The sequence below is a fragment of the Chelonia mydas genome, chromosome 9 (assembly GCF_015237465.2).
Source record: "Chelonia mydas isolate rCheMyd1 chromosome 9, rCheMyd1.pri.v2, whole genome shotgun sequence".
NCBI classification, from domain to species: domain Eukaryota; kingdom Metazoa; phylum Chordata; order Testudines; family Cheloniidae; genus Chelonia; species Chelonia mydas.
The window spans coordinates 65,695,450-65,721,153 of record NC_057855.1 but is presented as its reverse complement, the minus strand read 5'-3'; the positions used below and the strand labels follow the sequence as shown (position 1 = coordinate 65,721,153).

At 38.3% G+C, this 25,704-nt stretch overlaps 1 protein-coding gene across 7 annotated transcripts in view; it reads left to right on the top strand.

The window, feature by feature from the left end:
• Positions 1-25,704, top strand: part of DIAPH2 (diaphanous related formin 2) — an 811,416-nt gene that overhangs the window by 634,177 nt on the left and 151,535 nt on the right. For all 7 annotated transcript variants that reach the window (XM_037908252.2, XM_037908255.2, XM_043522784.1 and 4 more), the window contains one exon: positions 25,236-25,331. In XM_037908252.2, coding sequence (XP_037764180.1) covers positions 25,236-25,331 — 96 coding nt within the window. The remainder of the gene's footprint in view (positions 1-25,235; positions 25,332-25,704) is intronic.

Below are 25,704 nucleotides of genomic sequence, written 5' to 3'. Positions count from 1 at the left end.
ATTGCCAGCCACTTTAATGATGCTGTCCAGCCTCACCTTCCCACTGGCAGCCAGGCTCCCTTAGGAGCTGTGTTCTATGTCTCTGCACATCCTCACTTTGAACAGTGTATGGACAGAGTGGAACCTGTTTAGAAATTTATTAGGGTTTTGTGAGTAGTGTGGTATAGAATACAATTTCTTCCTTGCTACTGTATCCTCTCAGACCTCCATGCTCCAGCCCAATATCCTGTAGAGGGGCTCCTGGAAAGTAGGAACCCATGCCATCAGCCCACTGTGCTTTGCCTTTCAAAGTTTTACAAGCATTTCCACCCCTTGTTCTGCTTACATTACATTTTGTGCTCTCCAGAAGAGGGTACCTTTGGGACATAGTGCCCCAAATAATCTGAATTTTCTAAAAGATAGTTCCCACCATCACTGGGCGATGAACATATCAACTACACTTTCAAACCTAAATCCTGGTCTTCACCCAGTTTTTGTACCAGTATAGCTATTTGTACTGGTTCAGCCCCTACCGTGGGTGCACTTATAGTGATGCAAAGGTACCTTATAACAGTCTACCTTATTGCTCTTCTCACGTGGGAATTGCTATACCAGTATGTTGCATCCACACTAAAAGAGTTGTACCACTTTAACTATATTGATATGTAGTTAAATCAGTGCAACTTTTGCATTAGATAAGTCCTTGTATAATTAATATTTGGCAAGAATGGCTAGTCACCTGTAAACACTCAGAACTTTGCAATGAGCCAAATTAGGACAGTTTTCCTTTCATCTTGGTCTGTGATCTTTCTTAGATGTGCAACTAATTATTTTTAAGAGAACATATTTATTAGATACCTTGCTATATTTGTTGACAGTGATAAATTATGTTTTCCTATTTCTTTCATGTTTTGCATTGTATTTTTTAATGTAGCTGTACAAACTTCCACTGTAACCTATGCACAGAGATATACATACACAAATTGTTTTTGTGGTAGTCTTGTAAAAATCCTTGGACATAATATTTTTGGAAGCTTATACACATGATTTTGCCACAGAGCCTCTAAACCTCATTATGTTTGTTTATATGTTTGTTTGGGGGTTTTTTTGTTTGGTTTCTTGTTTGTTTTGTTTGAAGTGACTTCTTCAGAGTTTGCAGTGAACTTTATTTTTATGACATATTGATGATGTAATCTTTTTTTAGCCCCATGAAACCACATAGTCTAACATTATTTTGCATCTGGCTAGAGTGGAAAAGATACCAAATTAAAAAAAAATAGGAATAACCCATAGATTTGTTCAGATAAGCCTTTGATGACTTGTGTAGGTGGCAAACTCTTTCAATTCACAGTATGATGTGAATTCTTCTCTAGTTAGTTTCAGTTTAAATACAAATTCTACCTAAAAGAGTAAACTTCCATTTTATTAGATTAAGTTTGAGATGTGTTCAACACTTGACCAATCACTAGGCTTCCTTTATTTCTTATTAAATGTCAGCTGACTTTGCTGGAAATTTGTTTTAATATGTAGCCGAAGAAGGGGATATTCTGGGAAGTGTTAATGCCTGATGCCTCAAACTGTCTTGGTCATATATCTTGCTCAAAAATATGAAGGAACTTCACTAGAAGTAGATTTTAACTGAAGTTTCAAATTTGGTCCTTGGTCTGTGTGGAAAATACCAGTGTGTGGTTGGCTATCCAGTGTAAAATGTGCTGAAACCACCATATATAATACTGAACTGCCAGTAACTACCTTCAGTGGCCTTGTTCAAATCTTAACCGGGGCCTGATGATGAAAATAACCCTATCTACCTGTCTTCATTGCTGAAGTATGTGTTCTCTTCTATAATAAAACCATTGTATGCCATAATATCCATTCCACATGTTATACCTCTAGTGAAAAAGACAATTAGAATCCAGAACATTCTCATTCAATAAGTATGTCTTAGTTTACCAAATGAGGTTTTTTCCTTGTTACGTTCAGCTCTGCAGGGTCATTGCTGCTTATGAAAATGGCTTGCAATTTTTTCTAAGCCAATATGACACAGAAGTCATAGTGGAAAGGTGCATACGTCCTCTCAAGCTGTCATTTTGACAAGGTGACTCTTTTCACCCAGGGATATTTTAACCTAACACTGTTTTTTCACTCATTCTCTAACTATTTTTGAATATAAAATTCTAATGCTCTCCTGAAACCTTTCAGTGTGGAACAAACAAGTGCCTTCAGTTTTCCAGCCTCTTAGTTTACATGTCTAAAGTAATCTTACTGCCTACCTGCATTTTAAGGGCTGAATCAAGAAATTTTTTTATTTTTTTTTTTACATATTGTAAAGTGACTAGCATATTTTAGACATTATATAAATATAAACAGCAATAATGAATCCTGCTTCCTGCAGCTGGTAGGACAAAAGATTATAGGGAGCCCTTTTCACCCCACTCCAACAGTCAAGCAAAGCATACACTGGATAACATCTGTGCTAATCCCTTGCTGCTCCAGCCAGGGTAGTATTTACCCCTAAAATATTAAAATACATCCATATTAAGACAATTCAAATTTTTTCACATGAGGACAAAGGCAGGGTGATTTGAATAGGTAATGTATCAATTAGTCCCTCCCAGAATCAAGTATCAAAATTATATTTCCACCAGTAAACTTATGCAAGTACTCCTTTGTGTGTCTGTTTTATGAAGGTATATTAATGTTTTCCCCTAACACAGATGAAGATAATGTAAATGGAGTTCTTTGGTAGTGGTTGATGGCTATCTGGGATGTCTAGGTGTTCTAATTCTAAAAACATATGGACATCCCAATATTGAATCATAAGTCACCTATTAAAAATGTATCTATTCTATTAATGTTCAGACCTGTGTTCGTAATAATAGCTGAATTTCACAGAACTGTTTCACTGGCATTGATGATGTAAGGGTCCAGTGCAGAAGGTCACTTTCACAACTAGTCCCTAATGTCACAGCAGTGTCTTAATTTTTATGTACTTATTCTGTGTCCTTCAAGATAAGCATGCAGACTGGGGAAAAAAATGACCCTAAAATTGGTATGAGAAGGATATTGCTTTTGACCCATACTACTGCATCAGCATTCACATAACACCGCTTTGTGCTAACTGATAGTGTTGGCTAGTGGTTAGAACAGGATACCTGGAGTAATGAAACCTGGATTCAGTTGCCTACTGTATTAATGGTTAGCTGTGTGACTCTAAGTAATTCAGTATCTTTATGCCTCAGTTCCCTATCTATAAAATATGAATAATACTTATCTGTTTTTGTAAAGTGCCATGAGATCATTGGATGAAAGGTTCTACATCAGTGCAAGTTGTAATACTGGATCTTTCATCTGAGGATATTGACAATAATAATAATCCGACACTTTACAAAGCTTCATAAACCCCCAGGAAGTAATCATACTAAGGTACTGTGTGGTTAAATTAGCTCAAAGGGAAACAGGGAAAGAAACAATAGTAGAAACAAGGAGCCATGATTTCCAGACCCCCTGCTCCTTCCACTGGAGCATACTTCATTGTATCATGATTTTTTATTTTGTATTTATTTGCATATATTTATTTATTGGGGGATGCAGCTTCATGGCTTCTGTAAGTCAAGTGGATTGTGCACCTGCCAGGGGGTTCCTTGCATTTATTCTGCCCTCAAGTTCCCATTGTGCCACCCTTCCATGCCCCTCTATTTCAGGGACTCGTGCAACTCCACACACCCCTCCTCCCTCATGACAGGGGCTCTGTGTGTCCACACGTGGCTACCTTCTCCCCATGTCAGGGGATCTGTGTGGCCCCCATTCTCTCCTCCCCACATATCTGGGTCCCACATTGTCGTCCCCATGCTAGGATCTCTATTTGCTCTCTTTTCCCACCTGTGGCAGGGTCTCTTTGTTGCCCCACATTCCCTTTCCCTGTCTCCATTCACCCTTTCTGGATCCCTGTTGTCCCCACCCATTCTCCACCTCCACATCTCTGAATCCCTGCTTCTCCCCAGGCCCACTTCTCCCTTCCCTTCCCTTCTGCTGCCAGAGTCTGCTTTCTCCTCTCCATCTCCAGTCCTCTCTTTCTAGGTTCCTGCTTCCATGTCCACCCACCAGTTCCCCCCTTCTGGTTCCCCGCTTTCCTTATCACAGCCACTCCCCACCCTGTCATTTCCTTGTGGATCCCTGCTTTACCCCTTTCTGGGTCTCCATTCCCTACCATCACCAAGTCCACTTCCCCTCTGGGTCCCTGCTTACCCACACTGCCATCATTAGCCCTTAGTCTTCACTGGGTCTCTGCTTCCCCCACTGCCACTCGGGAGCACATCCTTTGGTGTCCCTGGAGCTTGCCACCTAGTGTTGCCCCCTTCTGCTCCAGGTCCCCTACTCTACTCATCTTTCTTTCCCCTGGATCCCAGCTTCCCCTGTAGAAACTGTCCTTGTAAGCCTCTCATATTTCTGTTAGAGTCCAGGCTACAGTCAAAGTTCCCATACAGGAAGTTAAGCTATTGCTTCTGGCAGCTCTGATTTTCTTGTAAATTGGGTTTTTCTGGTGTTGTGACTTGCACCAAAATCAATAGGCTTGTGCCTACTCATGCCTAGAACATTCCTTGAAGTTTTGGAGTTAATTGGATATGATGTTCAAAAGTTATCACATTACTGACAAACAAAGAAGTTATATCAAGTTGGGTATTACATTTCGCTTCGCTCAGCCACCTATTTGTATTAGGAACCTAGGGCCAAGGACTGGAAGAGATCTCCGTGACATCAAGTCTAGTCCCCTACGGTCACAGAAACAATAATATAATCCTGTACTTAAATTTATCAGGCTTCATTTTAAAATTAGTTAGCTTGTTTGTCCCCACTACTATTGGAAAGCAGTTCAGAATCTCACTCCTCCGGTGGTTAGAAACCTTCATCTAACCCTACCTATTTTCATCATATGTTGTGACTGGTGGTTTTGTTCCACCACACACATCATAAAAGGTGTAGCAATCCTTAAAAAAAGGTGTGAATATGTTAACTGGCAAGTTAGGTTCAGATAGCAATAATCTATCAATCAAAACTTGGGATCGTTTGAGCATTTCCCAAAACTTTAATACAACTAATCATTTATAATATCTCAAGAGCTTGAAGAGCTTGAAAAATGTGGTTGGAGGGTTCTGGGGAAGAGGAGATACCAAATCATAAAGGCTGGAGTAAAAATGTGATGAGATTATTGGGTGGTAAATGCACTTGGGGGATACAGAACAGCTATAACTGAGCCAAAGGGTAAGAAGCTCAAGTTATAAAAAGGTAACAATAAAGACAGCCAATGAGGATCATCTTGGGGTCAATAAACTCATTGTATTTACATTTTAGAAAAATATTTCCTGGAGAAAATAAAATGGTAAGGTATAAAAGTGTTTTGTAAAAGAGTTATCAGCACTTACTATGAAAAAACCATGGCACTTCTTCAAAAAGTAGGAGAATTACCAAATTGTTGGCTGAACTGACCAAGTTCCAAGATAATTGCCTATATAATTCCCACATCCTGTCATGTCATTTGGACAAACCATTCTTATCCAAACTGTTATGCAGTAGTGGTGTTCTTGAATATGACAGCTGTGCTGCATCCCAGAGGTGGCCATACTTTTCACTGTAATTGTTCAGTAAAATGATGCTTATACATACTATACTTGATGGGTGTTAGATAAATAGTAATAAAAATTTCTGAAATAAATAATTTAGTTGGTCAGCTAGCAGCCTCTTTACTGATGGGTTAGCCAGTAGTCAAAGAACAGGAAGGAGATTTGCACTTTAAATATAGAACTGTCATAAAATGGAAGCTTTATCTGTATGCAACTGAAGGGTGGGAGGAAGAATGGGTTGCTTGTTGAATTTTGCATCAGTGGAATGTTGTTTTTGTAGCTGCAGCATATAGTTTCACACGTCTGTTGAGATTTTTTTCTCCCAAGGGCTTTCTACCACAGTATGTCGAGACAGAGACAAATTAATCATGTTGATAAGTTTTTTATCTACTATACCATGGTGTTAAACAGCTCTGAAGAAATATACTACTGAAACTTTTCAAAACTAGCTTAATTAGAAGTGATTTGAATTAATTAACTTTCATTCTCCATCAGCTAATACCGTAATACACCTTAGTTTTTAATATTGTTTCCACTGAAACATGCTGAGTTACTAAGGGTTGGAAGATTCTTTTAGATATTAGCCTAATATGGCACTCCTATACATTGCACGTTATTATTAAAAACATTTTCACATTACATTCAATTTAAGAGCAAACTGTGATGATTAGACACCGCATATAGCACTTTTCTTCAGGAGAGTAAGTCCACTAGGTATAACAAAGAACCCTTGTTTAATATCAGAAGTCTGCCTATCTTTTTTTTTTTCCCCTCATATGCAGACATCTAATTAAATGAATTGAACCTTTCTTTCATTGATTTAAGTAGAGCTTTGTCAGGATCAGATTCTAGTAATCAAATATGCAGCTTCAAATTGCAAGTCATTGGTGAGATGTGTAACCCGTTATGCGAGGAAAGTGATTAAAAAAACAAAGAATATCTATAAACTAACACTGTGTTTAAGATTGAGTATGTGATGCCTCATCTTTTTAAATTGAAGAAGAAGCAACATGTGATCATTCCTAAAGTTTAAGGCAGTAAAACTAGAGAGACAAGGTGGATGAGGTAATATCACTGGTAGCTACAAATTTGTGTTCTGTGTACAGTACATGCCTGCTGCCTGTCACAGTGTGACTTGTCCATTTAAGGAGAGATGAGACCAGTCAGGCTTGTGCCATAATAAATTAGCTGCTTCCCAGGCTGAGGGGACAGGACTAAAGTGGGTCATGTGATAGCTTAATGGACATCCGGGCCTTATAAAAGGGCTGAGGGAGATCAGTCGGGGTGACAGGCTGGTCTGGGCTGGAGGCAGTGAGTCAGGGTATGCTGGACAAGGTGATCCAGAGGAACCAACTTTTGGGGCGCAGAGCAGGGAAGGATGCAAGGAACAGAGAACAGTAAATATCTCAGGGGAATCGATCTAGGAGCTGAGTGTTCTATCCCTGAGCCTTAGAGACACTCAAAGGTAACCCAGAAAGGGGCTGGAATAGGACCCAGAGAGCAGGTTGAAGAGAAGTCCCCAAAAGGGAGAAAAACGTTTTTGTACTGGAGGCAATTTTTCATTGGACTTTTGCTATGCTGGAAGGAGTTAAATTTTATTTGTGATTTGGCTGTAGAACTAAGCCACATCTCCAGCACAGTCTGGTGTTTGGAAAGCCAAGGAGACCAACCTCAGGAAGGGAAATTGAGGCAGAGAGTGCCAGCTGATTATTTTTATTTAACTTTATGTTGCAGAAGACCATTCTAAGATATGAGATAAAGGCTGAAAACAATCTAAATAGCTCTGTACTAAAGGAAGTGCCGTAATAGCACCCTTGTGCTGCCTAATCATTAATTAGAAACTTGTTTTAGTTTAATATTTCAATATTGTAATTTTTTTTACCGAAGTGTCAAATGAACAGCTGCTATTCACCAATATAGCAATTAAATTAGTTGTGTTCTCAGTCAAGTGTATTTACATTCAAGTCAATAGTTGTTGCTGACAGATTCATAGTATCAACTGAGAGCACTCAGCCCAAACAAAGAATATCCAATTAATAGATTTCGTAAACCGACATGGAATGTATAGGTTCCTGGCCTATATTTGAATGAGTACAGAGAACCTAAGTCTCAGTGTTCAGCAGCAGATTATTATTGCACCACCCATTTGATAGTTGTTAGTCAGCATTTTATAGTGTGCAGTGGTGACACATTACATTCTGGGTGTTAGCACCTCATTCTATTTCCATTCAATAACTCTAGGTGTTTAACTCTCCTACAAGTGTCTTTGTATTGCAAAAGAATTGAGAGAGATCACTTTTAAGCAGAAAGTGGTAAAGAAAATTAACAGTACACAACTGAAATCAAAAGAGTACTGCAAGAAATTCCACCTTGAGATAAGGAACAGATTTGAGGTACTGCTAGGGGCAGAGGAAGAGAGAGAGAGAGAGACTGGAGCTGAAGAAAAACAGGCAGGGCTCAGAGACAATGTGATTCAGGCAATAGCAGTCACAGTTGGACATTAACATAGAGCATAGAAAAGGATAAGCTGGAAAAGGAAAGGATATGAGGTCTCAGTGAGAACAGAAAAATACTGAAAGGAAAACTCCTGAATGCTAAAACCAAGGAAATATTGGGGAGAAAAGGGGGAAAAAAGGAGTACAAGAAAGCAAACAAAGCCATGGAAAGCAAAGCAAAGCAAGGAAAGATAAAAGCAGAGATGTTGAAGACCTAGCTGCTGAAGCTTGTGCTGTAATGGGAAACCACAGAGTCATTTACCAAGTGACTAAAACCCTTTGTGGAAATCTCAAGACAGGAAATGAACCAATAAAAACCAAAGATGGAAAAATGCTCACAATTGAGGTAGAACAGAAAAATAGTCAGAGCATTTCAAAGTGCTCAACAATCCCAGACCCACTTCACCAGATTTTGATGAAAAGCGAACCTGATCAGCTTGACATTAACATTAACCCAGTAGAGGCTGAAGTTAAGAAGCTGAAACATAACAGAATGGCAGGCAATGATCAAACTGCAACAGAAATGCTAAACGCACTTGAAACTAATTAAACTGACAGCTGTTCAATTAAGTTTTGGGGAAAGAGACCCTTCCTGGCCAGTGGAAACATGCATTCATTGTCAGAATACCCCAGAAGGGTGATCTTACTGACTAACAACTGGAGAGAAGTACTTGTGGCACTGGGTTTTGTTTTGTTTTTTTGCGGATACAGACTAACACAGCTTCTACTCTGAAAACTGGAGAGGAGTTGCACTACTCTCTGTTGTAGGGAGTCTTCTGCAGTGTGATACTATATACCAGTGGTTCTCAAACTTTTGTACTGGTGACCCCTTTCTCGTAGCAAGCCTCTGAGTGAGACCCCCCCCCCTTATAAATTAAAAACACATTTTTAAATATTTAACACCATTATAAATGCTGAAGGCAAAGCAGGGTTTGGGGTGGAGACTGACAGCTTGCCATGTAATAACCTCACAACCCTCTGAGGGGTCCCAACCCCCAGTTTGAGAACTCCTGCGATGAAAGAGGCAATGGATGCAAAGCTTAGAGAAGAATGTGTTGAATTCAGACCCAAGAGATCCTCTCTAGATCAAGTATTCACATTAGGTAGCATCATAGAAGTGTATATATAGATTGTCCAGGTCCCCTCATCATCAATTTCATTGATTTTTCAAAAAGTATTTGACAGCTTGTACAGACATACATTGAGGAATATTCTTCAGTCCTACAGAATCCCAGCTAAATCTGTCAGCATCTCTCAGGCCACATACTGAAGATGCTAAATGTTCTGTAAGGGTGAACAACCAGACAACAGACAACAATAGTAGACCAAACAGGGCTCAATTTAGTTATGCTAAAACAAATATTCTTTCAACCCAGACATCAAACAGTAACTTCATATGACAAGATAAAAATATCAAGAACAAACCACATTTCACTTAGCTGGGCAGCACCATAATGGCTAACTGAGATCTCAAGAAGAAAGTGACATCAAGGATAAGGAAAGACATCCGCAGCATTTATCAAACTCAGCAATATATGGAAATCAGATATACAGCACTATACAGAATGAAACTGAGCATTTTAAATGCAAACATAATGTCTGTTAATGAGAGCTGGAGATCTACCAAAAAATAGGAAAACTAAGTGCCTATAAAAGATTCTGAGCATTGGTTGGAAAGACTTTATCACCAGTGACAAGATCTAAGATATTACCAACCAGCAGCTTGTGTCCACTAGAATCAGAAGGAAGATCTGGACATAGTTGGGGAATATCCTCCAGATGCCAACTCCTGCATGAAGCTGTCAAGTGGAAACCAAAGGCGCCCAACAGAAACTTTAAGAAGAACTTTAAGAAGAAAGCTCCTACTCAAATTCTGTCACTGGGACTATAATAGCAAATTCAGATTCTTTCAGTCTATTGAAACTGTGATTTTCAATTGAGCGTAAAGGAGTTAGGAACCCGGGTGCCATTGCAATCCAATTTTGTGTGCCTGAATAAATAACATGCCCTATATAAGAGCATATAATACAAATTCATCGGACTAGTGGGATTAATACATGTTGTGCAGTGACAGTATGTACGTATACACACACACACACACACACACATACACACACACATTTGTTTTGGAATGCAGCTATAATTGACAAAAAGACTTCGCTATTTTTCCCTTTGTGTCTGTGTAGTTTGTTTCCCAAACTTTTAAGTTTAGAGCAAAATGTGTTTGTGACAGGGCGTGGCTCCTCTCCCACCTTCTCTACGCAGAAACTGTACGGACTCCAGTGTTCGTGCCTTCACTATATTCTTTTATTTTAAGTTCCCTGCACCAGGTCCACCAACAATCCCTGTGCAACTGTCTATTGATAGTGCCAACAGCACTTTTGACCCTCTGCCCAGGACATGAGGGAAATAGAAGGACCAGCTGAGCTCAACTAGCCCTCGTCCGTGCCCCCCGCCCTCATCCTCGGCACTTCCTTCCTGCCTCTTTATCCACCTTGCACTGATGAGGTAATTGACTCCGTAAATCATACAGTGGGCCATTACTCCGATTACCCCGATCATTACCCCGATCAGCTTTCTCAAGGGGAACTAATTAACACCTGAGTGATCAGAGTCCAGGCTCACCAGTTTGCACACTGCAGTCTCACAGTGGGGTTTCAGAGTAGCAGCCGTGTTAGTCTGTATTCGCAAAAAGAAAATGCATCCAACGAAGTGAGCTGTAGCTCACGAAAGCTTATGCTCAAATAAATTTGTTAGGAATGCATCCGATGAAGTGAGCTGTAGCTCACGAAAGCTTATGCTCAAATAAATTTGTTAGTCTCTAAGGTGCCACAAGTACTTCTTTTCTTTTTTACAGTGGGGTTTATAATTTTACATTTCACCAAAGTGTATGTATTTTTATAAAGTTATTTGTTTATCTGGGGTTGGGGAAATGCTGCCTTTATGTTAGTGTTTTCCCTGTAGCCCTTTTTTGGTCAGAAACCCTTCAAACATTTTATTTTTTATTTTTATGTATTTATTTTTTCACCAACTGGTCCTTTTTGAAATGCAGAAGGAGAGAGATTTTGCTTACCCTTGCTAGTCTGAGGTCATGTGCATTAGTTTAAATCTATTTTGGAAGGTGGATTTCTCAGCTTCTGTTTATTATGATTATTTAGAAACAATTGAAAAGGAAAAGCAATTGTGTCAGGGCAGATTCTTTGAACTAATTATCACTACAGTAAATTTAAATTGGAAAAGGAAACAGACTTCCCCTTCTAGTGCACTTAACAAAGACTCACTGCGGTAAAGAAAAGGATTTCCAGCTCTCATTTCCATGGAAAATAACCTGAAGCTTTGCCATTTTTTCTTTAGTTTCTTTTTCTTGTCCGAGGAACGCACCCTAATTAAGGTGGGGGTGGGAGGGGAATTAAAATTTATACATTAGTCTTTGAGTATTTTCACTCTAGTGGGTCTTCCAAAAGAATGTTCGGCTCAATTTAGGGAGCTACCATCTTTAAATCCTTTCTGAAAGCTTCCAGTATTCTCAGGAGTCACTAATTCTAATTATTAGGCCGTTCTGTCTTTAGGGCCATTTCAAGTTATAAGCTTAAATACGTCACTTGGAGAACAGAATTTAAGTGGAAGTGACATCAGAAATGAGACTGAGTAAGTCGCAAGCTTTAGCAATAAATCCTCCTTGTATATAATTCTGGATAAAGCAAACTGCAGACACATTTGATGCTTACTTCCCAAGGTGTAAAGTTTTAGTTTTATATTTTCAGTGAGGTAATGTCACAAATATTTGGGAAGGAATTCTATTTCATCTTGTGCTATAAATGTTAAAAGGACATTCTGCTAGTATATTTTTAGCTGCAAAACTAGATGTTTGCCTTGCCCTCATATCAATAAAAAGAAAACCTTTTTGGTTGGTTAGCTATCTGCATTTTTGCGAAGAAGTGAGAACCTTTATGAGTAGTATTAGGGCTCAGTCCACAAGAGAAAAGGCCTTGGAGCAAGTGAACAAGTTTCTTCTTATTAAAATAGTATATGAAGATGTAACTTTGGGTTTTGAATGCATAGTTTTCATTGAAAAATTCAATTTAATATTCCTTTATAATAAGTAGTCTGAATGTGGGAAGTCTTTTGTTCTTCACTTTAGCATTCTCTCAGTTTCTTGTGTATTCATTCAATCCTACGTAGCTCAATCAGACATTCCTCAGTTACTGGGTTATAGAATACAAACGCATGTGTCATAAGTTTGATATATACATACAGAGGAAAGAAATACATTAGTGAGTTAGGTTTCATTTTTAATGCTATAATTCCATACTCTAATATGCTTTTTACCTTATTTCCCACCTATTTCCTTCTACACCGTATAATCAAAATTCAGCTATGTACTATAAGTTGAACTGTGTATCCTATCTATTGATAGCTAAATGGTGATATGAGAGATGAGGAAATTACTGGGAAAAATACTATTCCTTATTAGCTAAAGTTTTAACTTATGCTTGGTTTTACAGAGAACAATATGAGCAACATGTTTCTAGTGAAATTTTTGTAAATATTAATTGTTTGTAATATCCATCCTAGTGATACATTAGTGTATCATGCCGCCATGCTGGAAATTAAAGTTGAACCATGAATTCTGGATTCAGTGTTTCTCTTACTGGGAATCAAGTGTGTGATGAAAGCCAAGTTATATTTAGCAGTGTGTGCCTCCTGTCTGACTTAGACTGTTTAGATCTCATAGTAGGCCGACCCTGAGCTGCAGCGTATGTGTGTCTGTCTCCCCACAATCTTTGGCCAGTCTTAAAAGTGGGATCTCAGTCATCTGTTTTAAGTATTTTCTTACACTGTTGGAAAATCTGCTCATCATTTGTTCTACATGGAAGACAGCCAACTATAGATAAGCCAACAGATAGTCTGTTTGAACAGCATAGTTTTAGCATTTCTGGGTATTTCTTCATTTCAGCGTTAACATGGATGTTGTCCTCAAGATCCCTTCCTGACGAACAGAAAGAATCTAACTCAGGAGCTTGGGTTTTGCTTCTGCCTGGGCTGGCAACCTACCGATTTTGAAGTGACAATGCAAATTAATCAAGCCTGGATGCTGGTAGTCTTCCAGTCTCATCCCATAATTACACATGCTGCAGTGTGCTTTCATCCCATATTAGCCTACTCTGTTTGTGTGGCACTTCAACAGCATTTGAACAGAGAAATCCTTCTCCCGTGCTGCCAGCTGTCCAGAAACTGACACCAGTCTTTGGTAAAGTCGCAGTGTGATATCAGTAAGTCCCAAGAGCCCAGGAAGGTCAGACAAGTTTTTTCCCACAATACATTGTAAATGAATCCTTAGACTGGCCTGGATAACTACAGTGAAGATGTATTAGCAGCAGCAGCATAAATGTGGAACAGTAGTTTTGGTGCAATGTAATGCTGCCCCAGGCTACACACATCAGTTGCTAACACCTTTGGGGATGTAAGACACTGATAGGCTATAAAGTTTCAGTGGCTAGTCTCCTAGCAGATAAGCTTTGACCTGGGTCACTGTTTCCTACTATCTCTCACAGGGAGTCAGTATCTGGCCTGTCGGTAAAAAAGCTATGAGTTTTTAGAATCCAGATAATTCTGTGACCTTGACAGCTTTGGGCCTGCCAAGGGTTTTTCCCCCAGGAGAAATCATAACTTGGAAAGTTCTCCATTTATGCATACCCTACAGTATTCATAATTCAGAAAATAGCTATACAAGTAAAAACCATAGGTACAGATACAATCATTATTGTGTGGTTAAGATTAGGTAGCTGTCACAATTTTACATAATGTTCATCACTGTAAAGAGACAAAATGGTTGATGGTTTCATAGTGATAGTAGACATCCTCCCACCCCAACAACCCCCCATTTTACAGAGATCTCAGTGGCATTAGCAACTTTAGCAAAATCTACCGTTCAGATAAATAGATTTCAAGCTCTGTTTGAGTCTTGACAATAGAGGACAATTAAATTTAGAATAACCTGAATTTCAGACAGTCTGTGTTTGGGAAATCAGGGTTTAATTTTATAGTGAGGAAACTGGCATAACATAGTCTGTTCATTCAGACTGCCACATTTGATCGTTTTAAAACTGCTGCTGCCTCTGTGTGCTCGTCCTGAGTGAAGCAGGAAAGAGCTAGCCAGCACTCTGAATTGGCAGAAATCAATATTAGAAAAAAATCAATCCCACAGCCCAGAAGACAAAATAATTGGTGAAGATCACTTGAACACTCTTGTTCTGTGGTGCTGTAGTCTCAAAGAAGGATGCCACATTAAAAGACTCATGCATGGAACACGATAGTGTACTCTGTCAGTACCTTGAAAAATGGTAAGAGGGACCTCATGGAACTCGCATGTAAACAGAGTGAAAATATCCTGTCTTGAATCACGTAAAATATGTTAAAGAAGTCATGTGCAAAAAAGAAACATGAGAGCCCAGTGTGAATGATAAAAACCTTTCTTTTCCTAAAAAAACCAGGATAAGTTGTTAAAGAAGAAAGTAACCTTTAAAGGAAGATGACTCCATTAATGCTAGAAGGATTCAAGACCTTGGATTATATGATGCTTATACATAGATGCCAATCGCAAAACTTTAAAGTTGCTCCAGTTACTTGACTTCCAATCATAACATTAAGAAAGTAGTTGAACTTGTATATTACTGTAGAATGTATATTACTTTGGGTACAATACCTCTCGTATTGCCTCATTTTCTGTCACTTTGGCAGTTTTGTGGCCCCCATGTTAGAGGTGTGTGTCCATTTGTTACTGAGCATTCCACATTCATGCTTATTTTTCTAAGTTTCATGAAAATCAACCTTGCAAAGGCCATAAATCCATTCAGAATAAGGCACCTGGGACAATGCTGATGCATTTTAGTTGAATACATTCCTGCTAAAATAGACCTTGACTAGTGTGATATTTTCTGAAAATGGAAAATATGTAATTCTAGAAATCTTTTTTATAGCTTGCCAGTACAACTAAGCATAGCTTTGTCATTTTATTAACCTGATCTCAGGCTTATGTAAAGTTATCACAAACAGTGAGTTGAAATGTTATGTATGCAAGGCCTTGTCTTGTTTTGTAGACTGACGTGAGATATTGATTCTCTTATCATTCACACTTCCCTAACCTGTTCTTCTTTTAATTAGAAGTTGATAATATTCACAGAATTTTACTCTGGTAGAAATTGCTGAGGAAAACTGGTTCTCAAGGGCATTTTTACTCTGTACACAAAATGAATTTAGAAAACAAAAATTGAAAACCAGTGCTATCAAGAGAACAAAAATATAAAACTTCCAAGAAAAAAAACTGACCATCATACACTATGTTGTGACCAAATATTTAATTATATAGTAATTATTTATATTAGTTTATTATACTAAGCCCTTTCTACTAGTGAGTGGTGTGTATATACAATGACTATGATTACACAAACTAGTAAAAGCTGTGAAACTCTTTAACCCTTTCACTTTTAAAATGCAGCCAGTTTTGGAATGTGGCAGCTATTAGCAGCCCACAGCAGTGTAATATAGGACAAGAAGTGCAGAGGGAAAGTATAGCAGTTTAAAACTCCATGAGCAATGAAGATGGACAGAATGTAATTATCCAAAGTGGAATTTGCCCAGGATGTTGAAGTATGACCTCTAGCTCCTGGAGAACTTCCTTGGGATCTTTAATGACTGTAAGCTGTTCAGGCCTTGCTTTTGTTTTTTATTCTTATTTTGTGTAATGCTGTAAATCTTTAGATGCTATGCAAACACGTTGAGACATTTTCCTTGCTTGCCCTAAGGAACTTAGTCAAAGATAGACAAATTATACTACAATAATTCTTGAAAGGAAGGGTATAAGGCATACTGGTGAAGAGAAAAACATAAGAAAGATTTAGGACATAATTAGATTTCAATGAATGACTGGAATAGAGATTTGCTTCCATGGCCAGCAAAAAGCACATTTCACACTCAAAAATGAGTTTAGGAACAACAGAAAACAAGGGTTGTAATGAAAACTGTTTTTCCGTCTCAACTGTAGTGGTCACTGCTACTCTGGCTATACTAAGTGAAGAAAAAGTTTTTCTTGTATTGATTTGTCAACTGTAATCCGCATCCTGATGATATGAGTTATAAATGGGAAAGCAAATACCTTTCTATTAAATGTAGGTGGGCTTATCTAAGGTTTAGCATATGAAATTTGTCAGGGAAGAGATAAAAGAACACTGTGGGCGCTAAATCTTGGCTAAGGAACACCTAGTTCCACATTGAGAACAAAATCAAGAAAACATTTATTCTTCATTTCCATGTTTCCTCACTTTTTGATGAGAACTAGAAATCAATATTTGATAAGATAGATTTCCATTGAAAAGAGAGAGAGTGGATTCACAAACATGTGAAGGATTGTAGTTGCTCTGTGGAAAAAGTGCTAAATAAACATATTCTTTATCATCCTCAATTTCATCAGGCTTGTGATTTCCACCTTTACAACACATTTATCTAGGTTAATTTAGCAGTATATGGACTATGCTAAAATATATTGCTTTCTAAGTTGTAGAATCCTAGCTTCTACAAATACTTCAGATATATCCACAATATAATGCAAGTGCCACCTGTTCCAATAAATTGTTATAAAAAAAGAAGATACTTTAATCCCTTTGCTCTCTCTCTGAGCTGGCTTAAATGTCAGATTCATATGGTTATTCATGTAAGTTTAGAAACCTGGTGTGCTTGATGAGCACAACTTCTGATCTACATTAATTTCTTGCACTGTTCTTATCCAAATTATGATAACCTAGAAACGACTATCACACATGTGGTGGAACAGAATGTTTTGCATCTTTACACCTGCTGTGTTCCATAGCTGTGAACTGGAAAATGCCACATTAGGAAGATATTTAAAATATTGAAACAGTAGATTGGTAGTTATACATACCGAGAGAGAGATCCCTTAGCAGTAACAAAACATTTATATAAAAGTGTTTTAAACAGTTAGCCTTACATTTGTATTTCTCTTGATTTTTACATTTAAAAAAGAAAGATTTAAGTCGTGATATGCAAGAGCAGTCTCTTCACTGTTGATACAATCAGTATAAAAGCAAAATTAAATAAACATTAATTTTTTAATTTAAACAGTAAAAAAATAAAACCAGGATTAAATGTTGTCCTTTGATTTCCAGCTACCAGTGGTGAGGAGCAAAATATAAGGAACATGAGTCTAAGTTAGAGGACAGATAATCTGGCGTTAGGATGGTAATGATTTCTCTATATATTTAAACGCTTCCAGAAAGACATGCTTCCGTTTAGTTTAGTTTCCATCTGATCTGCTTCACTCTCTGACATACCATATTATATTAGCTGTAGCTTGCTAGTTAGTTGGACAACAGGTTAATGGATTCATTGTAATGTTTCAGATCCAGTTGTTATATGAAGAAAATGTAAGATCATCCCTCACACGCACCATCAGATAGTTTCTTAAAGGATATTTGGTTTGATAAGTATAATGAACAAACAGCTATGTTCCCTATATAAGAAAGTATATAACTGTTATATGTTCACATTTGTAGAAGAACGTATTTAAAAAGTTTATTCAATGGAAAACTTAAGCCTCCTTTTCCATTATGTGTTCAAGAATCACAGAAATAGACTGTTTGCTCTCTATAATGTATGCAACAATGTAAGTTGAGGAAAACAATTGGTTTGGTAACTCATTGGGTTTTTTCTCCCAGCCCGATTCATCTTTTTGGTGCGTACTAATCACAAACCTCCTGGAACATTTTTGGTGAATTCTTACCTCTGAAATAATTCTTATCAAGCAAATCTAGCGTCTCAGGTGAAAACTGCAGGTTGAGGTTTCTTGAGCATAGCCTCTATTCACAACAGATTTTTCCCAGTTTTGTGATGGACTGTTTAATAGCTGGTTTTGGTATCAGTCCTAATGGTTGAGTCAACTGGATGGATTTCTCTTATTCCTGCTGTCTCTGTGCTCCTTCACACTCCTGTCCAACCTCATTCTTTTTTTTTCATTCTGATCATAAGTTGTCTGCTCCCACAAAATCTTCGCTCCAATGTCTGGTTCCTCTCAAATTGTGGCTTAGTTGCTTTGCAGTTCTACCTTCTGTATATGTATTTGCTTCTGTAATACACAGCGGAATTTTGTACAAGTTTTAATGGAGCTGATATAGGAAGCTATTTACACATGTGCCTTGCTTTCAACATGTTGAGAACAATGGGAAAACTCCTGTGCTTAAAGTTAGTCATGTACTTAAGTAACTTGACTTCCTGAATCAGGGCCTGTAGGTATTTGTTAAAAGTAAAACTGAATTTTCATGAAGATATATGGGCACTAAGGGTTACTCTCTCGATTCCGTAATTTACACTGTCCAGATGAATCTAATCATTTATTCCAGGTTCAAAACTATATCTTTTCTTTTCTTTTTTTTTCTTTTCTTTTTTCTTTTACTGGATAGGAGCAAATCAGCAAAGATTCATTCCAAAACACTTTCTTCCTTCATGATAGCAGAGAGCTCTATTCACCTCTCTCTGAATGGCTGTCATAATCTTTTCCACAGACTTCTTTTTCAGAGAAACTGTACTTGTCTGGTAGTGCGATTTCTAACTCCACTGATTTTAAGGCTGCAATATTCTTCATTTGGCAAGTAAATCATTAAGTAGTGATTCAACAGCTCAGGTGGCTTGGCTGTTGGACCATGTGAGCTGAGTTTCTGAAAGCTCCAGATAATCCACTCTGCCCTCTGCCAATACCACGCAATACTTTGAGAATTCAGAATTTATTTCATTGTAATAATTGATACCATGTTTGATATATTTGTTAAATGATGAGTCATCATGACTTAATTGTGTACCTGTATAATACTGCCTACTTAACCTGTCTTTGTCAAAATAGTATATAAAGCCGTGCATTTGAGAACTTTGAATTGCATATTATTTACTGAATAATCAACTCCTACTGCAATACTGATGTGACCATTCAGCTTGCTCTTCCAGTCAGATGACACAAATTTGAGCAGCCTAGAGAAACTAACCGAATGTATCCATTGGAGCAGATTTGTGAGTGGTGGTGTGCTGGATCTATGTGGTTCAAAGGCATTAAAAAAGTTATGACCTATTTCTTGACAACGTAACAAGCAGGGAGCTATTGGATTATAATGTGGAGTTCTTGTATTGTTTGAGTATAATTAAATACTAGTTACTAATACTGTATATTACATTTACTGGCAGCTTCAGTTGGTGGACAACATCTGCCCGCTGGAGGGTTTTATTGATTTTGAAATTGAGTGTCACTTCTGTTCGAGGGCATGTGCTGTTTGAATTATAAGACATAATTAATTTCTTCAAAATACAAAATATTTATTCAGTTCACCTGCACTCCATGTAAGCGTAGACATACAACACCTGCTCATTACCAAAATTGATTATTTTTGCTAAAAACAAATATGTGATTAAAATATTAGAAATTATTACTGACCAAGTGGACATGCTTTGAGTTGTCTTGGTTTGGGCATAGCAACACTGAAGTACTTCCTTGTGCAAGAAGATCTGTGTCTTTAATTTCCCCTTCAGTCTCATGTCTGACTATACAAAGGCATTTTGACCCCAAATGAGATTACACAGACTACAGATGACCCAGTTATTGTAGTTTTGTGTATTATTTACCATAATGCTACATATGTTTGCGCTAACGTTACACTACATGCACGCCCTTTTTTGTAATGGGGCTGTAATGATAAAATAATCGAATGCATATAGGTCTTCTGCAGTAAACCTTTTATTTGTATTCTTGAAGTTGGGTTACACTTAAAAATAACTGCAGCCAAGTTTTGAAATACATCATTTTTATTAAACTGTGGCTTAAAAAAAAACCTGAATGTAAAATCTGCTAAGAATAGAGGTGGGCATGAATCAAAACTCCTGTTCTGAACAGCCCCAAGCTTTAGTCTCTAAGGTGCCACAAGTACTCCTGTTCTTTTTGCGGATACAGACTAACACGGCTGCTACTCTAGAACTTGTGGTGTATATCTAAAATTAGCAGACCAACCTCTGTGCTAGTTCAGCATATCTGTAAACAATGACATTTGCAAAGTGATTTTGTCCTTAACACTTGTGGAATAAGACACAGGACAGTGACATGTGGTTTAAATAAGGCTGCAACTTTATTAGCTTTAAATAACCAATTAGCATCAGAATGGGACAGATCACTCCCAAGCTACTCAGCAGGTGCCAGTCCTATCCAGTTCAGTTTTCCAGTATTGGACCACACAACAGTTGTGGGCCCCACAAAGCAATCATTCGGCTGTTAGGGGAACAGACAAAATGTGGCTTTCGGGTGTAAACCATTTCCCTGCTCTATTTATACCAACTCCTCACACTCCCTGCAACAATTAGGCAATTGCAGGGCAGTATAGACATGCTTTTTATCTTCATTGCCCAGGGCCAATCAGGATCCTCAAAACAAGTAATCAAGGGGTCAAGAGGGCTAGAAAACAGGGACCCCTCAGATTCTAGCTCTTCCCAGCATGATGTTGCAGGGAGAGAAGTTTCACACACATGTTCTCTAATACCCCCTTCCCTTCTGGTTCCAGGACTCCACCAAGAAAGAAAGGGTGAACTGAGAAGCTGCTGCCTCATTCCTTGAGGCCAGGTCCAACTCCCACCCCATTAATGTTCTTGCCATTTGGGAAGAAAGAAATGAAATAATTATTTTTGTTTCATATAAAATACCTGCGCTAGATAGTGGTTTCTCAACTTTATTAAACTTGAGATTTTCCTTTTACAAAAAGAAAAGGAGTACTTGTGGCACCTTAGAGACTAACCAGTTTATTTGAGCATGAGCTTTCGTGAGCTACAGCTCACTTCATCGGATGCATAGCATATCCTGGAAACTGCAGAAGACATTATATACACACAGAGACCATGAAACAAAACTTCCTCCCACCTCACTCCCCCGCTGGCAACAGCTTATCTAAAGTGATCCTCAAGTAGAGCCATTTCCAGCACAAATCCAGGTTTTCTCACCCTTCCCCCCCCCCCCCCCACACACACATACAAACTCACTCTCCTGCTGCAACAGCCCATCCCCCTTTGAAACCCCTCTTTATAATGCGCATGATAATCAAGGTGGGTCACCTCCAGCACTAATCCAGGTTTTCTCACCCCCCCCCCCACACCCACACCCCCCCCCCTTTTTTTTTCAAAAACCACACACACAAACTCATTCTCCTGCTGGCAACAGCTCATCTTACAATGTGCACAGCAATAATCCAAGTTTAACCAGAATGTCTTGGGGGGGGGTTTTGCAGGAAAAAAACAAGGGGAGACAGGCTACCTTGCATAATGACTTAGCCACTCCCAGTCTCTATTCAAGCCCAAATTAATAGTATCCAATTTGCAAATGAATTCCAATTCAGCAGTTTCTCGCTGGAGTCTGGATTTGAAGTTTTTTTGCTTTAAGATAGCGACCCTCATGTCTGTGATTGCGTGACCAGAGAGATTGAAGTGTTCTCCGACTGGTTTATGAATGTTATAATTCTTAACATCTGATTTGTGTCCATTTATTCTTTTACGTAGAGACTGTCCAGTTTGACCAATGTACATGGCAGAGGGGCATTGCTGGCACATGATGGCATATATCACATTGGTGGATGTGCAGGTGAACGAGCCTCTGATAGTGTGGCTGATGTTGTTAGGCCCTGTGATGGTGTCCCCTGAATAGATATGTGGGCACAGTTGGCAACGGGCTTTTCAACAGAACCACTAGCCCAGGAACCTATCCTTGCAACAAAGCCCGTTGCCAACTGTGCCCACATATCTATTCAGGGGACACCATCACAGGGCCTAACAACATCAGCCACACTATCAGAGGCTCGTTCACCTGCACATCCACCAATGTGATATATGCCATCATGTGCCAGCAATGCCCCTCTGCCATGTACATTGGTCAAACTGGACAGTCTCTACGTAAAAGAATAAATGGACACAAATCAGATGTTAAGAATTATAACATTCATAAACCAGTCGGAGAACACTTCAATCTCTCTGGTCACGCAATCACAGACATGAGGGTCGCTATCTTAAAGCAAAAAAACTTCAAATCCAGACTCCAGCGAGAAACTGCTGAATTGGAATTCATTTGCAAATTGGATACTATTAATTTGGGCTTGAATAGAGATTGGGAGTGGCTAAGTCATTATGCAAGGTAGCCTGTCTCCCCTTGTTTTTTTCCTGCAAACCCCCCCCCAAGACGTTTTGGTTAAACTTGGATTATTGCTGTGCACATTGTAAGATGAGCTGTTGCCAGCAGGAGAATGAGTTTGTGTGTGTGGTTTTTGAAAAAAAGGGGGGGGGGTGTGTGGGTGGGGGGGGGGGTGAGAAAACCTGGATTAGTGCTGGAGGTGACCCACCTTGATTATCATGCGCATTATAAAGAGGGGTTTCAAAGGGGGATGGGCTGTTGCCAGCAGGAGAGTGAGTTTGTGTGTGTGGGGGGGGGGGGGAAGGGTGAGAAAACCTGGATTTGTGCTGGAAATGGCTCTACTTGAGGATCACTTTAGATAAGCTGTTGCCAGCGGGGGAGTGAGGTGGGAGGAAGTTTTGTTTCATGGTCTCTGTGTGTATATAATGTCTTCTGCAGTTTCCACGATATGCTATGCATCCGATGAAGTGAGCTGTAGCTCACGAAAGCTCATGCTCAAATAAACTGGTTAGTCTCTAAGGTGCCACAAGTACTCCTTTTCTTTTTACGAATACAGACTAACACGGCTGTTACTCTGAAACCTTTCCTTTTACAAGTTTCTGTGCCTTTGCAGGTGGTGTAGAACAAATTAAATGTATTACCAAAGATCTTTTTATTTTTTTTACCTGGTACATAAGCAAAAGCTGCTAGGGAGGTCTGAAATTCCATTCTAACCATACTCATCACTTTTAGATGAAGATCAACCCGAAGTGGAGCTTCCTATTCAATTCCCTGTTAGTCACTTGAGAACTTCTGGTTTAGATAAAATTTAATTAAGATCTGAACCCAACCCAAAACTAAAATCTGATTGACAAAATTCTGAAAAACACAGCCTCTGTAGTCAATGTCTAGTGTTACACAGTTGTTTACTTTGATATTCCATAAAAATTTGTTGTTTTAGTTGCCACGGTAACTAAAGGTAGGACAGTGACACCCACTTTAAAGTAGTGGAAGTTTGTATAAAGGTATGTGAGGTGTTAAAGGAGTTAGTAGATTGTTTCTGTACTTTATTTATTTATTTATTTTTTAATTGGAAACACAGTAGATTTTTTTCCAAAATGCATATTGGTAACCACTGTGTTTATTAATTTTTCAACATAAGGTCTATAATAGAACAGCTAAATTTACATATGAAGTGACCATATTCAGTCTGTGTTTGAAACTTGTACTGTATATTTTGGTTCCATGCTTTGATAAGCATGTGAGGCTAAATGTTTGCTGTAATAGTTCATTCTCATTTTAATTTCTCTTAAATCTTTATCTTTTGAACATAAATTCAATGCAGGAAAAACTACTAACAAAATCATGTAAGCAAAAACAACCGCTTCCCCTCCACACACACACTTCTGATCTAAGTGGCACAAGGAGTAGTTCCATTGACATCAAGGGTTAAAGATTCACAAGGATAAAACAAGATCAGAATCTGGCCTGCTATTTTAGAAGCTTCTGTTGTTGCTTTTCTGGCTATGTTGCCTTCCGCCTCCCGCCACACATAACTTACAAGTTTTCCACACCTACTGAATGCTAAAATGTTTTCTCTCACTTTGATTTACAATTTCAGTATACCATTTAACTTGCACTAATGTTTGTTGTCTACAAATATGAACAAAGGACTGTTATGGGATTGGCATATTCTTACGTGGGGTCTGAATGTGGCCCAATTAATCTATGTAGTAGTGAACCAAATTGAAGAACCATAAGCAACGGAAGAATGCTATAAAACTAATGAGGGGGTGGGAGAGACAGAGATAATGTATCTTCTGAATGTTCAGCATCCTATCGTTTCTACATGATTCACAGACTAGAAATATTTACAAAGACACAAATCTTTCATGTAAACTAATTGTCTTCCTACAGTCCAGTGAGGTACTTAATATTCAGTTGACAACAAAAAGTCCCAGAGATGCTAATAAAAATTCAACATCGCATTACTCTGCCTGTTCACTCAGTCTAGTCAGCTTTTGAGATTTAGATCTTAACATATACACATGAACAGAACAAGAGACATGGTTCATTGATGCAGTTACAACTTATGGCAATCCTTGACCTGTATTTCTTGCATTTATTACATGCCACCATGAGCCCTTAATAACAGAACAAATTGAAACATGAAGAAAGTTAAACACTCAAATGAATAACAAAAAAAAAATTAATCATTTTTAGCCAATCTCCCATAATGCTCCAGGGAACCAGGCAATTTAAGGTCTAATGGCTTGCCTCCCTGAATACGAACAAATGGGAGCAAGAAAGAAATGGCATTCTGTGTACTGAGTTCAGATATATGTCTAGCAATGAAGGCGTTTTTTTTTTATTCCTTCTCAAAGCTACCTGCTTGAAAGACCAAGAAGAACCCATGTGAAATTAGTGGGCATGCAGTATAAATAGAATGACTAAATAAATAAATGGTAAGAAATGTGTTTATTTTATAGATCTCTGAGATAGAAGCAGACTGTTTTAAATGTTTGCAATATTAACACAATTAGTACTTAACCTCAAGTCACTGTGTTTTATCAAACCACTCCACGTGCATTTATTCCATTAAATAGGGTCACTAGATTCTTGCTCGGGAATATCTTATAAGGTTCTTAACCATCAAGTAGCAGTCACGGATCAGCAGTTATTTATTTGCATACTGAACATGTCATCAATAATACAAAGGACAAGATCTTTAAATTGAAAGAACAGTGAGGTTGTCATCAGTATTGCTTAATAGACCATCATAAGCAAACTAGTCAGGAGTCTGTATGACGCGTTCATTATGTTATACTATATATGAATTTAATTTAGAGGTTTTATGTAAATCTGACGTCAGTTTTGCTTTCTTTTTTTCATGCAATCTCACTTTAATTGCACTGAGATTAATTTTACTTTTTCCCCTATTCACAGAGGGTGATGAGACAGGAGTGATGGATAATCTGCTCGAGGCCCTGCAGTCAGGGGCAGCCTTCCGGGATCGCAGGAAACGAACACCAAGAATTCAGGGTGAGTAAGACATTTTCTAGTAGATTTGTGGTTATGGAGGGAGGGGAATCTAGTGTTCCAAATATGGGGATGAGGGGAAGAGTCTTGCCAAGGCTTTTAAGAGCTTTCATTGAAAGTTGGTCTTTCACTTCTGGTGTGAAATCTCAGCAGGTTATAGCTGTGTGATCACAATTTTAAACTTGGTAACTAATTATCTTCAGATAATTGTAGACTCTGCAGAAAACTAGAACAAGGGTTCCCACTGTGTTTAATTTCACATTTTAAAAAATCATTGTTTTTTTAAAAGAGCATGTGTGTATTTTATATCATTTAAACCCATCAGTATAATTAAATTATTTGTTGTAATTGGCCCTAAGAAAGTCATAGTAACTTC